The following is a 15,004-nucleotide window of genomic DNA, read 5'->3' on the forward strand; positions in this document are numbered from 1 at the left end:
CGTGCCTTTTCAGATGGATAGATTGATAGATCAGGAGGACAGGAGGAGGTGTACAGGACTTCGTTGCATAGTGTGAATTTAACCACCTTCACTTCAACACCACAAAGACCAGGGAAATAGTGGTGGACTTCAGGAGACCCAGGTTTCAACCCGAGCCTGTGACTATCAGCGGTGACTGTGTGAAGATTGTAAAGACCTACAAATACCTGGGAATGCAGGTGGATGATAGAATGGACTGGACTGTCAACACAGACGCTCTGTGCAGGAGACGACAGCGCTGGCTGTAATTCCTCAGAAGGCTGGTGTATCAAGAAGAATGACACCTCGTGTCTGGACAAGCTGGTGAGAAAGGCGGGCTCAGTTAAGGGCTCGGAGCTGGAAAGCCTGACATCAGTGGCTGAAAGACAATCATATAAATTTCACTACATCGTACAGCATCATCTCAAGGCAGAGGAGCAGCTTTAGTGAAAGGTTGCTGTCACTGCTCTGCTCCACTGACAGACTGAGGAAGTCGTTGCTTCCCCATGTCATGCAGCTAAACTTCTAAACTTCCTCAGCTCTTCTGAACTGCACTACACACCTTACACTATGCACATTAACACTGGTTTGAACATAACTCCCCAAAAACGCTTTTAGTCGCACAGGATTCGAAAACACAATTTGCACAGACTTAACAAACACTCTCTTTTTTATTTACCTTACTTTTACATTTTTAGTATTTAGTAGTATTTATTGCATGCCTTATTGCCTATGTTCGTGGATACTGCTGGAAGCTGTAAATTTCCAGATAGGATGAATAATGTATCTATTTGTCTGTCTGTCTGTCTGTCTGTCTATCTATCTATCTATCTATCTATCTATCTATCTATCTATCTATCTATCTATCTATCTATCTATCTATCTATCTATCTATATAACTAACTAACTAACTAACTAACTAACTAAATATATATGGAGAGTACTTTATTAATCCCAGAAGGGAAATTGTAATGTTACAGCAAAGTTTAAGCAACAAAGAAGCTAAAATGATTATTATTTAAAATAAAACTATTATACACTGTATACTTGCAACCTGGACAAAACCCACACAGGCAGGGTGAAAACATACATGGAAACACACAATAACTCAAGCCAAGGATTAAAATGGAGACCATATTCTTACAGTACATTGTTCTTAAGCTCCCCTGAGAAAAAAAAATATCCCTCACACTATTAAGTGCAGTACCATTTGTTCAGACTTTGGCCTATTTGGTGGTCTATATGTCTGCAAGCAAAGATTTTACTCTGACATGCCATTTTACAAGGAGCATCATTCTTCATGGGTATTATTTATAGACACGTCTCTCTAGAAAATGCTACGACTGATACCTGGGCATCACCAGGCACTTTCTTTAGGCTCTGCAAGGTTCACATTACTCTCCTAAGTAATTTAAGCCTGTCAGGCATCTCTTAGCACCTTTCCGGTTCATTCAGATCATTACAATGTGGTGTACATAATCTGCCCCAGGCAGCTACAAAGGATTACAGTAGGTGGTTAGTTACATTTGTAATTTGTTTGGAAGGTCTCAGCATGTTCGTGCATGATGGTCCAGGTGATTCATTTATCCAGGCTACAAAGAAATAGGTAAAATGTGTAATTAGCATTTTGTCTAGAAAATGAGAAGCTTTGTTAGAAAAAAAAATACTATTTTACTATTTTAATACTTATCATTACCATATTACTATACACTACTGATATGAAAATAACCTACCACATGTGAATTCTGGTTGACTATATGATTTTCTTCCCAGAAATTATATAGTAATTGACAACCTCCTGTTTGTGTTTGTGCTCAGTCTATCCACAGGATGGTGCTATACGCAAAGTTTACATGCAATAGTCTATATTCTTCAATTAAGCCCACAAGAAGACCAACAGCATTCTGGGGAATTCATTTTCTATCTTTTTATTTTTAAATTTAATTTTTCTTTGTCACACAAGAATGAGTGATTATTTGGGTTTTTTTTGTGTTTTTGAGTGCTGAGGTTTATTGTAACTGTCCACACTGTTTCTCTTGTGCAACCTGTTCTTCACGTTTTGCATCTTCACAGCTTGTTCGAGCGACTCTATGCCCTTAGCAAAAAAAATGTTTCATCACTTCTTGGTTCATGCTGCATTTCAGAGCAGCAGATGGCTTCCACGCGACCAACGACTTAAATTGTAAGCTGCTGATATGTAACTGACTTATGGAGGATTTTGCAATGCTTGACTTGCTTTTAACCAGATCCAGAAGTGTTGCATGATGCTGAATGATTTAAAGTTTGATTTTGTACAGGCTTAGTCATGTCCTGACATTATATTATGAAATGATGTGGATTTTCTCCTTTTTTTTTTGCAGCCAAATAGTGCTTTTTATGTTTGTAGTGCTTTTTCTGACACCCCAAGTATACATATTGACAAGGCAAGTCCTACACAGTCCTAAACAATCTACACAGCTCCATACTGTTTCATTAAAATAATTAAACAATTAGTGCTAAAACCATTCTTAAACTAACATTTCTTCTAATGCTTTGTTTGTAAATGATGTCTTTCCAGGCCAAAGTCTTCTCGCTACTGTGAGAAGCCGCTCTTGAACAACCTCATAGCCTTCATTGTGTTTTCAGTGGTGGCTACAGGTGGTCATTCACTACGCTAGTGATTATTCCACATGTTTATCATGCAAATATCGTACAAACTAACACCTGTATCACCTTTTCTGTGTCTGCTGAAGGCTTAGCAGTGACCCTTACTCTCACTGATCCTGTACCCAAGAGTATTAGAGCAGCTTATCACACATTCGGCGTGCTCTCATTCACTCAAGGACTTTGTACCATCATTCTGACTTTCAATGCCTCCCAGTGTGTGAGTGTATTTACTTCAGATTGAGTCATCTTTAGGGCTGCCAGAATTATAATGTTCTAGCGATATATTATTTGTTCCCCCAGGAGAATACCACGCCAGAGCTCTATCTCTTTTCACTGGTACTTTCATGGGGTTGTATCATATCAACAGGTAAATAAGTGCATCCAGAATATCTGAAGGAATGACTTTATACATAAGAAATGTTAAAGCAACCAAAAAAATTCTATACATGTCTATACAGCATTCTTTCTGATAAGAGGCTGCTTTTGGATGTTCTACGGAAAGTATCCAAACTGGTTCAGAGAAGCATGCCTATAGGCTGGCGTGTGAGCCACTGTCTAGCTCACAGCTTCATACAGCCCTATGTTTTATTCAGAGCCTTCTGTTGAGCTTGAGACGGGTGTTCAGGTGAGCTGGGTGAGCTCCTGTTACAGAGGATATTAATTACACTGCTGGCTATACAATCTAAAATTGTGAAATGATTTTGGTAATGCATGCAAAGTAAATCCATCTGCAGATCGTCACTGTATTTAAATGGCATTTTGACAAAGATTGTATATTTGTTAAAATAAACATTTAATAGATTTTACAGTAATTCCTATACTATTTTCAAGAACATTTTCAAAGACATAAATGAAAACATTATAAAATCTCTTTACACTTTTTCAGATATCCCCCCAAATAGCGATGGGTTCCCCTTGAGTCTCAAAGTTCCTCTCAAAGTTTCTTCCTCATAACATCTAAGGAAGTTTTTCCTTGCCACAGTCGCCACGGCTGCTCATCAGGGATAAATACACATTGTTCACCTTAACTCTTAAAATTCTGTAAAGCTGCTTTGAGACAATGTCTGTTGTGAAAAGACATCTATCTGTCCAACAAAAAAACAGTGTGAATTTCCCTCGATGATCAATAAATCTATAAATAATCCAATTAAATGACCGTTGTCAATCTTGAAATGTTAGTTTTTAGAATATTTAATGAATGACTGAATCTGCTTTTAACTAAGATAAATGAATATAGAAGTTGACATATGATATGTCTTGTTATGTTAAACCCCCAGAGCTTGTTCTTTTCTGCTCAACACTGATATTCAATGCACAAAGAATGGTTTTACACACACACTCTAATAATAACACTTTATTTCAAATTTTGACAAATCCTTTCTGTAAGAAAATCTGAAACATACTGAATGGAAAGTCAATCTGTAAAGCATGTTTTATTTGTCTGATTGTACATTGCAGATTTTACAGTACTTTGCATTTGATACTCAACCAAAGCATTTAAAACAGACAATTATGTCATTTAAACTGAAAGCAATAATAAAAAAAACTCTTTCCAATTCTATTCCAGTGTCATCACCACTTCCCTGTATTGTATACAATACACGTTTTAATGAAATAGAAAGGTATCCTTTGAAAGAACACCAACAGGTTTGTGTTTTTAACTGATACAAATGATAAGGCACTTTATTTGTGAGGTATTATTTTGTAATTGTATAGTTCTGGAATGTCCGACTTAAAAAAGCAAAAGTGGAATTGGCAAAACGTGAAAGCCTGCTTCTACAGCTGAAATATAGAAAGCCAGTATTTTAAAAGCCTGTGAGGTAAGAAAATCCTTACATTCACTCATTTAGACTAATCACAGATAAGAACAGTTCCAAAAATCTCATTTTATGTGATGATTCAGAATGTTATGATACCATTCATCCATGTGTACATGTAAAAAAAACAGCCATAACAGGCTAAAGACACACCTTGAGGATTAGTGTGTCTAAATACTTGTTTTAAAGGCAGTTACAGGGCTGCATGTATGACCCACTGGTCACAGCAGGAGTTTTTACATTATAGCATGCTCCTAATTTTTTTTTTTCCCTTTTACAATAGCGCAACAACAATTTGAAATATCACATTTATTGTTGTTTTAATATTAATATTCACAGTGCCGTACTTTCCCGTTTACAACCTGAACAAAAGGCATCAGAAATAGAAATCATGGAATGCAATCAATTATTTAAAAGGATGAAAAGATGGACAAGTGTGCAGTACTAAAACTGACCTTTCAATTTGCTATTTATAATAGATCTGTAAATTTAAACCTACTCCAAGTTATCTATACAAACTGGCATCTTTTTTCTTTTCTTTTTCTCAAATAAACTATTTCATATAGGATTTCAAGAGGTGACAATTATTATCATTGTGGTGTACCCATATTTCACTTATTGCAAGAAGGTTCCCTTTTTTATGTTGAATTTTCTTTTTATTCTGCACACATTATTGTGGCGAGAATTAAAAAATGTGTGTGTTTTATAATTAACAGAGTGCTATTGAAATCAATCAAACACCCAGTGGATCCCTGATATTATAGTACACTGAGTATAACGCTACGTAGGTCAAGTTCTAGTATTCCTATTGATTCTGCCTCTTATCCTAAAAGTGCATCATAGTCTATATACCATGTTAAATGGCCATCATTTAGCTGTACACTTGTGATTGTATACTTGGGAGTTTTCCCCTTAATTCTACTGAGTTGAACAACAAGCTCATGTTTTCTCTTCCCCATGACCAGTATTCCTACCCTATGAGCTTTGTTGATGGCAGTGAATGTAAGACTCATTCGCTGGTGAGGTTTCGTTGGACTTTCAGTCAGGGCCACTAGGTTTTTCCCAATATTTTTCAGATTGGTGTCTTCGAATAGTGAAGCAGTGTGGCCATCCGCGCCTACACCAAGCAATATATAATGAAAACGAGAGCCATTGACAAGCTGGCTTATTTGCTTCTCATAAAGGAGCGCACCTCCATCTTCCTCAACACACAACCGCTGGTTTAGATGAACAGGCATGGGATGGGTGTTGAAGTAAGGAATGTGGACATTCTGCAGTAGCTGGTCGTGAATGGTACGGAAGTTGGAATCTGACTCTGTGGGTGGCACACACCGCTCATCCGCTAACCACACATGAGTGCTGTGCCATGGGAAGTTGTAGTGGTGCTGTGCAAGCTGAAGAAACAGGGCAATGGGACTGGAACCACCTGACAAGGCCAGATGAAATTGACCTTCAGCTTGAACTACCTCTTCGGCCACGTTGTGCAGGTCAGAAGCTAAGCGCTCAACTAGTTCTTTGGACCAGGCAGACACCATGTCAGCACTGCGGAACTTGCCTTGCATGACCTGGAAGTTCTCTTCGACACCTTGCCTAATGATATTCACCTCCTCATCACTAATGAAGGACACTAGCCGACCTTGCAGCTGAAAGTTAAGGAGGTCACCATTAGTGGCACCACCCGGGTACAGACGTGGAAAGACACTGTTCAGACTCTTCAAGAGCGCTGTCCAGAAAGCCCAGGATGCCATTAGGTTCTCAGCGCTGACAAAGCTATCCTTACGCCCATAGAACACATTAGATATCAGCTCATAATAAGTCTCTGTGGGCACCTCTGGAGTCTGGATGTAAAAGTCAGAGAGTGGTAACCCAAGCACCGAAACATCTTTCTGCCCAGTAACCTCTTTCCAATCACTTACCAGATCTGGCTTGAACAAATTTTTGCTAACAAGTATTGCTGAATACTGGAGACTTCCATGGCCAAGATAAAATACAATCTGTTTTGGTTTGCAGTGGACACTGTTGTAGTCCTGGATGCAAAAGTTGTCATTTTTGAATATAACTCGAGCATATCCAACACGTTCATCAAGCATCTTACCGGACGACATAAATATGGGAATGCCGGCATACTGAGGACCACGTCCAAAGATGACCACGCCTGCAAACATATTTTCAATGGGTCATATCGGTACTAATAATATTTTACAACAAGCACCCAGTTAAGGTCATACACTCACCTGCAAAAGTTGGGGTACGACTAAAATAATCCTTTGTTTTGTTGAGTTCCATCTGGACTTCTGCATTATAGCCCTCATACTGACCTATAACTACATTGTTCCTATCAAGGTATTCAATGGCACTAAAGACATTTAGCTTGTTCTGTAGGACCTCATCGCTGTTTGAGAGGTTAGCAGGTATGTTCATCATCAGAAGGGTCATCATTTCTGTAAGGTGGTTCTGGAGCATGTCTCTGATGACCCCATATTGGTCATAAAACTGAATCCGGCCTATAAATGCCAGAACAAAAAAACATTAGCCAGATGGCTTATGCATGCTTATCTAGGTTTTAAAACAATAGAACGACCACAATGTAAACTTTGCTTTTTTTTTTCCTATGTTGCAGCCATTTGTTTGCAGTAGTAAGCAGTCATGCGTGTATGACACAGTCATTACCTTTGCAATCCAATGTTTCCTTCAATACAATCTCTATTCTCTCGATGTGGTGCTTGTTCCAAATTGGCTTTAGCATTTTATGATTTTTTTTCCTAAACGGCAATATGTGGGAGACAACCTGAAGACAGAAAACAAATAAAACATGAATAACATATAAAACTTATTCTAATTTAGAATCACATTAACTCAGAAATTCAGGATAACTGTGCATTCACCTGCTTTCCTAAATAGTGATCAATCCTGTACATCTCCTCCTCTTTCAGGAAATTGTTCAGCTGTGCTGCTAAAAGCTGGGCGCTGTTGAAACTGTGTCCAAATGGCTTCTCCAGAACAACCCTGAGCCATGCTCCAGCTGGGAGACGACACGTTTTATTGATCTTTTCTGCAATTTCAGCATAAGCAAAGGCTGGAACAGACATGTAAAATAGTCGTCCTGCTTCTGTCATGCCTTCCTGATCCAGCTGCAACTGGATCTGTTCACTGAGCTTCTCATAATCCTCCATGCTCTTAAGCTGTAGGTACTGGGACAGTCGCAAGAACTGCTCTTTAACCAGAGCACATCGTTCAGTCGTAAGTTCAGATGGGCATTTTAACTCCTTCAATATCTCAAACAGCAGTGGAGTGCCCTTCTCAGTTGATGAGAGGCCACCTCCATAGAAGGAGAAGGTGTAGCCTTTGCCTACTTCAGTGGCATAAAGATGGAAAAAACCTTGCCAGAGGTATTTTTTTGCCAAGTCACCAGTGCCACCCACAATAACCACAGACACATGGCCAGGGCTCGGAGGATCCTCGTTGTCCTTGGTGTGGGCGCTTTGCCAACATGTGGTGGCCAGCAGCAGCAGACACCATCGTATCCTCCACATGGTTTCACCAAACCCTTTGCAGAATAACAAAACATAATGAACAAACAGATAAACTTGTAAACAAACACATATTTCGACAGGACAAATGAATTATCTAAATAAATTATATCTTAATCTTTCTACAGTGCAGACTTTAAATAATGAATATCTCATTAGTTAAAAAACTTGTGATTGTACCAAAAAAATCATCATCCCCATATGTGCGTGTTAAATGTGTTACAATCTAAATCTGGGTTTTGTCCCTTTCTGCAATTGTGATACCCTCCACTCCACTCTAGATTTAATAGTGAGGCTGTGTGGATTAATGCTCATTGAGTCACAAGAGCACTAGTAAAGTCAGGCTCTGATGTTGGTCAAGCAGGTCCAGTTCCCATTCATCCCAAATGTGGTCACTGGGGTTTAGGATAGGGTTCCACTTAAGTTCTTCCACCATGAACTTCACTATAGTATTGTCATGCTGGAACACTTTAGTTTCACTGAAGGAAAACTGTTATTGCTATAGTATACAAAATATTTTCTAAACAATTTCAGGTTTTCAACTTTCTAACAGTTTGAAGAAAAACCACATATGGGTGTGTGGCAGTGAGAGCATGGCCTATTGCCGTCTTTTTAATTGGTCGGGCCGGAGCTGGAAGAAGGCGTGTGGTATAGATCACACACATGTGGACAGTTTTCCAAATGAGTGTCCTCTGTTGCAGTAACTAATGGAATGGATGAAAGGAGGAGGAAAACCTCAATAGGGTGCAAAGATCATGTGTCCAAATACCTCTTGCCAAATAGTGTCTAAAGAAATATTTCGGTTCCTCTGGCATACCCCCTCCCAAGTTATAAAGTAGGTTCAAAGATACAATTTTAGGTTAACCGGTAAATTTTACTGACCGCAATAATACCTGAACTTTACAAATAATGGAACATTTTAGAACAAAACAAATATTTAATTAACTTATTATAATTAGTTTGCTCTGTAGGAACAGAAATGTTAACGTTTGATATCTGTGAAAATGGAAAGCTTTGTTTATAGAAAAAATGTCATCTTTTATTTTAAAAACAACAAAAAATAAAAAGCTGCTGTCCTTTTGTGTGCTTAGTCTATCAACTTTCAGTTTCTCCTCCAAAGGCATTTTGGGTTGATAAGAGTAAATTATACACCTAATCAATGCTGATAAAATTTTACACAAGCATCAGCATCATGGGTGAACATTATCTGCATTTTACCCCTTGATAGGCTGCATAAATGTACTTTTTTGGCTAAAAAGAAACCCATGCTAGGATTTCATCACACTGGTAGTGCTGTTGAACTTTGCTCCACAAAAGTCCAAACTAATCCATTTTAAGCTATTTTTTAACAGCAAAAGTGTGATGCAAATGCTAAAATTATTATAAACTTTGTATATGAATGATGTATGAAAGTATTAGCCATACTACTCCATATATAATTTACCAGTCACTTCTTTTGTTCAGTCATATTAAAGTACTAATGATGTCACGATAAAAATTGTACAGTTATGTTACTATCAAAATCTAAATATCATATCCTATTGAACCCTAATGAACTTTTTCCCCCAACATTATACTATAACTAATCCAATGTGTCTTTTTGACATTTAAAATGTTATTGTTATTATTAACATTATATTGAAATTAATTGTTTTTTTGTTTTTTTTTAAGTTATTGGTAGTAACTTCAAGGCTCTAACACACTCAAGCAATAAAATCAACATTGAAGCCTGGGACTATACTGACAGCAAAAATCCCTTCTTAAAATCCCTTATACTGTATAACAGTTTACATTTAACCATAGCAATAATGTAGTGACGAAAATGTCTCTGCCGAGGCTTCATTATTTAGTATTATTATGCACTATAGCAAATGCACATCACTATAGCTTTAACAACAGCATTATAAACTATAAAAATTACAAGCGCCACTGTTTACAGTGTGAACATGAGTTGTAATTGCTGATTAGGTTAACACCCTACATAAACACATCCTTCTTTAGTTAATATGTCTAAACGGACTGTCACTACACAGGAAAACAACATGAATCATCCACACTGCATACATACTCATCTGTCAGTTTAATTTGTCCTATTAAATAATTAATCCATTCATTATATTGTATTCAACTGAGTATTAAAATCTATGACAAAGTGTCTGAATAAGATAATGAGCACTTAGATGCTCATCCCTGGTTGTACTGCCTGAGTTTCAACAGTATCAGCTCATCCAGAGAAGAAGACACTCGGGTTAATGATAAATGTCCGGCTCTGGATTTGAGTCCACACAAGCAAGGTTAAGCCAACAAAGCTATTTAGATTGTTTAGTACCTTGGCCAAAAGACTGTGTCAGTTACAGTAAAAGACTTTTAGGGAGTGGGGGCAGGTCTGATTGCTCTTGCATTCTATTTTATGGTCATGCCTTTTCAAAATGACTTAATTCCATGAACAAAAAAATTAAGTTAACACGTGTTATATATATATATATATATATATATATATATATATATATATATATATATATATATATATATATATATATATATATATATATATATATATATATATATATATATAAAATGAATCTAGAAAATGTTTTATTAAACTGAATTGATTTATGTGATTAAGTGATTTATTCTGGGATAAATATTAAGTACTTTTATAATAAACAAGTTGATTACAATTCTAAACAATTACACTGATGTTGCTAAATTATGAAGGAACACTGAGAATTTTACTGCGATGTAGTGACCCCTGACTGGAAATGATTCTTGGCTAAAACAGAGGTGGAGTGTGTACTAGTGTGTTCAGTCTCAGAAGTCAGATAACCTCTTTTTCACACAAGTAGATAACCAAACCATAAGTCATGTGCATGTTGAAAAAATAATTGTAGGTAAAACGTTTTTTTTTTTTTTACAAATCTAATATAGCGCACTTATTTTATAAATATTCATTATTCACTTGCAGTCCACTTTATTAGGAACACCTTCACATTTATGCAGTTTTCCAGTCAGCCAATAATGCGGTACCGGGGCTGTGCATACAATCAGGTCAAGAGCTTTATAAGAGTGGTCAAGGGAAAATGGTCAGATTGATTTGATCTGCCAGTACCTTTACAACCATAGTGTGCAGAAGGAATCTGAGGTGATCAAGGGCATGGGCTCATCTATACTGAACAGTTGATGATGGGGGGAAAAACATCACCTGGTCTTTCATTCTAGTGTTGTTCCACTCTATTTTAATTTGTAGAGAGCGAGAGAAGAGGTCAAATACAGAATATGAGTGACTTCTGACCTCATGAGGTTTTTATAAGGAATTTCCACCATCCTCCCTATTTGGAGTAAGCCATGCTAATGGAATTTTCACATTAGGGAGGAGGCTGTGTGGGTGCTACGCTGTGTCAGGCATTACATCTTAGATAATCCACACATGTTAAGAATCAAATATATTTTCACTGCATGTCTGGGCTAATACAATAGATGTTCTAGACAAATGCAAATACAAAAAGTAAAAGAGGAACTTGTTCTTTTTTTTTTTTTATAAAACTGCAGAAAGGTTTTCTGAACATCTTGGTGAAACTGGAGCTTTTCACAAATGAATACTATGTAGAGATGTTTATATTTTCACAAACAGAAAATGACTAAACATGTAGAAACAAATATAATACTGTTTAAATTTGGACAGTAGTTTTTTTAAGATCTCACACAAACTTCAGTTAAGAAGTGATGTTGCTGAGAGTGAGGAACAGTCATGCTGACAGCACTAACAGTTCTACCACTGAGGTTATAAAAAAAAAAAAAAGCAGTCTGGTTTAGGCCATATGAATTTGATCCTATATCCAGTATATGCTGTCTATCTTTTAGTAAAATCATAGACAGCGTATAATGGATATAGGATAATAAAATAAAACTGATTCTTGACTGTATTATTTGGTTGAAATACAAAATGAATAGATGGAGACTCAACATCGGACATAACTTTGACGTGGCAGAACATCAGAGCAGTTCTGCAAAACACACTTAACACACAACTGTGATGTGATTTCCTGTAGTAGAACTCTTGAGATCTCTCTCTTACACACACACACACACACACACACACACACACACACACACACACACACACACACACACACACACACACCAAGCTTGTACTTTGTCTAGTTTTGGGTTTATAGCTTACAGCTATAAATTATAGTGTATACTTGTAGATAGACAAACAAAGAACCTCATTAAGGGGTTCTAGATTTAACCGAAGATCATGTGATTTTTCTTTCATGTGGTCAGCTGCAAGGTTTATTAAAACTGCAAACAAAAACAAATCAAAGGTTTGCATTTGCATAAAGAAGCCTGGTGAGATATCAGTATTGTAATTGATCTGGTTATTGATTTTGCTAACTAAAAGGTCACATTCCAGACAGAAGGGATCTACAGGATGAGGAGGTATTACTTATTCTAGACTGATGCATTCCTGATTTAGCCAATGCTGCACCAATTTATACATACTACATACCTATACATACGGATCAGGATGTATCTCCTTACCTTATGCATAGGTATAAAAGACATGTATGATCAATGAATCCTACATCCTGCTCAGGATAACACGGTTACAGAAAATGAATATGTGATGAATGTTAGTAAGGGTTGTAAAGATGAATGCATGCAGAATGTCTGTGTTATTAGCGATATGAATTAAGAACAGTAAGAGATCCGGGTCGCTTTGCTTACCTGTGCTGTTCCAGCGCGCAGTGTGCGATATGCATCATGACAGCCGCTTCCGTAAGTGCGCGTGGTCACGTGACATCAACGCCTCTTTGACAGTGTGGATAGTGTTATTTTCTTTTCTTTCTTTTTTTTGACCACAAAACAGAAAGGCCTCTCCCTGACAGTGAATACCTTGTGTCCTAGGGTCACTTACTACAAAAAAAAAGTCCCTAAACACCCCCGAATTTATTTCAACTAATGCCTGTGCTTCTTTTATAAGCTTAATTTGACTCTGTTTTACAAGAAAAAAAATGACATTAATAAAGGACAACGATCAAAATGTAATTTAAAAATGAGAAGATAAAAAAAAGTATATGGCTCTTATTGTGCAGCGTTGTGCTCTAGTTTCGATCCACTTGTCTTCTGTGTTTAAATTGGGTGGCGTGCTCCCTCTGGTGGGGCACAAAAGGAAGTGCAGGGGCACATGTAAGGAGTGATAAATATGTATGTGTGTATATAAAAAACTTTTATATATTATACACAATCAATTTATTATCAATTTATTATTTTATATATTATACACAATCAATATTATATTACAATCAAATGCAAATTAATTTTAACCCCCAGCTCCACCTCCCCGTCTTTTACTCAATGCCACTGTCTCTAATCCATACAACATCGCAGGTCTCACTACAGTCCTATAAACTTTCCTTTCACTCTTGCAGATACTCTTCTATCACAAATCACTCCTGCTATCACTCTTCTCCATCCACTCCACCCTGCCTGCACTCTTTTCTTCACTTCTCTAACACACTCTCCATTACTTTGCACTGTTGACCCCAGGTACCTGAACTCCTCCACCTTCTCCACCTCTTCTCCCTGCAACTGCACCACTCCACTGCCCTCCCTCTCATTCACACACATGTGTCTTACTCCTACTGACTTTCCTACTGACTTAGTCCGCAGAGACTCCTGTCTGATCTCGTCCGTCAGGTCAGACAGGAGCTTGGTCTCCTGAACACACAATCTGTCTACCTTTCTCTTCTCCATCATATCCGCTAACTCTCTCCCTTTACCAGTCATATTACCAACATTTAAAGTGCCCACCCTAACCTCCATTGTCCTACACTTCTCCTTTTGGCACTAAGAGTGCACTCTTTTGTGCAACCCTAATGGCTGGGTTAAAACTGCACAAAGACTTTTTATTCACATTTAAAACATAAGACATTGGAACAAGTAGAACACACTACTTCCCTTTTCAGTCTCTTTATCTTTACAATATAATTAAACGAGAATGTTATTCATTCTTATATTATATTTATATATATATATATATATATATATATATATATATATATATATATATATATATATATATATATATATATATATATATATATATATATATACAGTGAGGAAAATAAGTATTTGAACACCCTGCTATTTTGCAAGTTCTCCCACTTAGAAATCACGGAGGGGTCTGAAATTGTCATCGTAGGTGCATGTCCACTGTGAGAGACATAATCTAAAAAAAAAAAATCCAGAAATCACAATATATAATTTTTTAACTATTTATTTGTATGATACAGCTGCAAATAAGTATTTGAACACCTGAGAAAGTCAATGTTAATATTTGGTACAGTAGCCTTTGTTTGCAATTACAGAGGTCAAACGTTTCCTGTAGTTTTTCACCAGGTTTGCACACACTGCAGGAGGGATTTTGGCCCACTCCTCCACACAGATCTTCTCTAGATCAGTCAGGTCAGGTCAGTCAGGTCAGTCGCTGAGAAACACGGAGTTTGAGCTCCCTCCAAAGATTCTCTATTGGGTTTAGGTCTGGAGACTGGCTAGGCCACGCCAAAACCTTGATATGCTTCTTACAGAGCCACTCGTTGGTTATCCTGGCTGTGTGCTTCGGGTCATTGTCATGTTGGAAGACCCAGCCTCGACCCATCTTCAATGCTCTAACTGAGGGAAGGAGGTTGTTCCCCAAAATCTCGCAATACATGGCCCCATTCATCCTCTCCTTAATACAGTGCAGTCGCCCTGTCCCATGTGCAGAAAAACACCCCCAAAGCATGATTCTACCACCCCTATGCTTCACAGTAGGGATGGTGTTCTTGGGATGGTACTCATCATTGTTCTTCCTCCAAACACGTTTAGTGGAATTATGACCCAAAAGTTCTATTTTGGTCTCATCTGACCACATGACTTTCTCCCATGACTCCTCTGGATCGTCCAAATGGTCATTGGCAAACTTAAGACGTGCCTGGACATGTGCTGTTT

General features: G+C 37.5%; 2 protein-coding genes across 2 annotated transcripts; one reads left to right on the plus strand and one right to left on the minus strand.

Moving 5' to 3' along the window:
• The first annotated feature begins 1,968 nt into the window (after positions 1–1,968).
• LOC310720455 (uncharacterized protein) lies at positions 1,969–5,093 on the plus strand. Its single transcript, XM_083531027.1, has 7 exons — positions 1,969–2,200; positions 2,379–2,441; positions 2,576–2,655; positions 2,751–2,881; positions 2,965–3,031; positions 3,123–3,289; positions 3,551–5,093. The coding sequence occupies exons 1-6, from the start codon at positions 2,109–2,111 to the stop codon at positions 3,197–3,199; spliced, it is 510 nt and encodes a 169-aa protein (XP_083387153.1). The 5' UTR covers positions 1,969–2,108; the 3' UTR covers positions 3,200–3,289; positions 3,551–5,093.
• Positions 4,004–13,146, minus strand: h6pd (hexose-6-phosphate dehydrogenase (glucose 1-dehydrogenase)). Its single transcript, XM_083529762.1, has 5 exons — positions 12,740–13,146; positions 7,367–8,028; positions 7,152–7,269; positions 6,716–6,985; positions 4,004–6,636 (listed from the first exon to the last, which is right to left on the minus strand). The coding sequence occupies exons 2-5, from the start codon at positions 8,012–8,014 to the stop codon at positions 5,303–5,305; spliced, it is 2,370 nt and encodes a 789-aa protein (XP_083385888.1). The 5' UTR covers positions 8,015–8,028; positions 12,740–13,146; the 3' UTR covers positions 4,004–5,302.
• Between the last annotated feature and the right edge of the window lie 1,858 nt (positions 13,147–15,004).

Source organism: Silurus aristotelis, assembly GCF_946808225.1.
Source record: "Silurus aristotelis genome assembly, chromosome: 2".
Classification (NCBI taxonomy): domain Eukaryota; kingdom Metazoa; phylum Chordata; class Actinopteri; order Siluriformes; family Siluridae; genus Silurus; species Silurus aristotelis.

Coding starts and splice junctions, on each gene's coding strand:
- LOC310720455 (XM_083531027.1), top strand. CDS start 2,109: ATGCCCTTAGCAAAAAAAATGTTTCATCACTTCTTGGTTCATGCTGCA. Junction 2,442..2,575: donor CAAGTATACATATTGACAAG/GCAAGTCCTACA, acceptor ATGTCTTTCCAG/GCCAAAGTCTTCTCGCTACT. Junction 2,656..2,750: donor GTTTTCAGTGGTGGCTACAG/GTGGTCATTCAC, acceptor TGTCTGCTGAAG/GCTTAGCAGTGACCCTTACT.
- h6pd (XM_083529762.1), bottom strand. CDS start 8,014: ATGTGGAGGATACGATGGTGTCTGCTGCTGCTGGCCACCACATGTTGG. Junction 6,986..7,151: donor GGAAACATTGGATTGCAAAG/GTAATGACTGTG, acceptor TGGCATTTATAG/GCCGGATTCAGTTTTATGAC. Junction 6,637..6,715: donor TCGTACCCCAACTTTTGCAG/GTGAGTGTATGA, acceptor ATATGTTTGCAG/GCGTGGTCATCTTTGGACGT.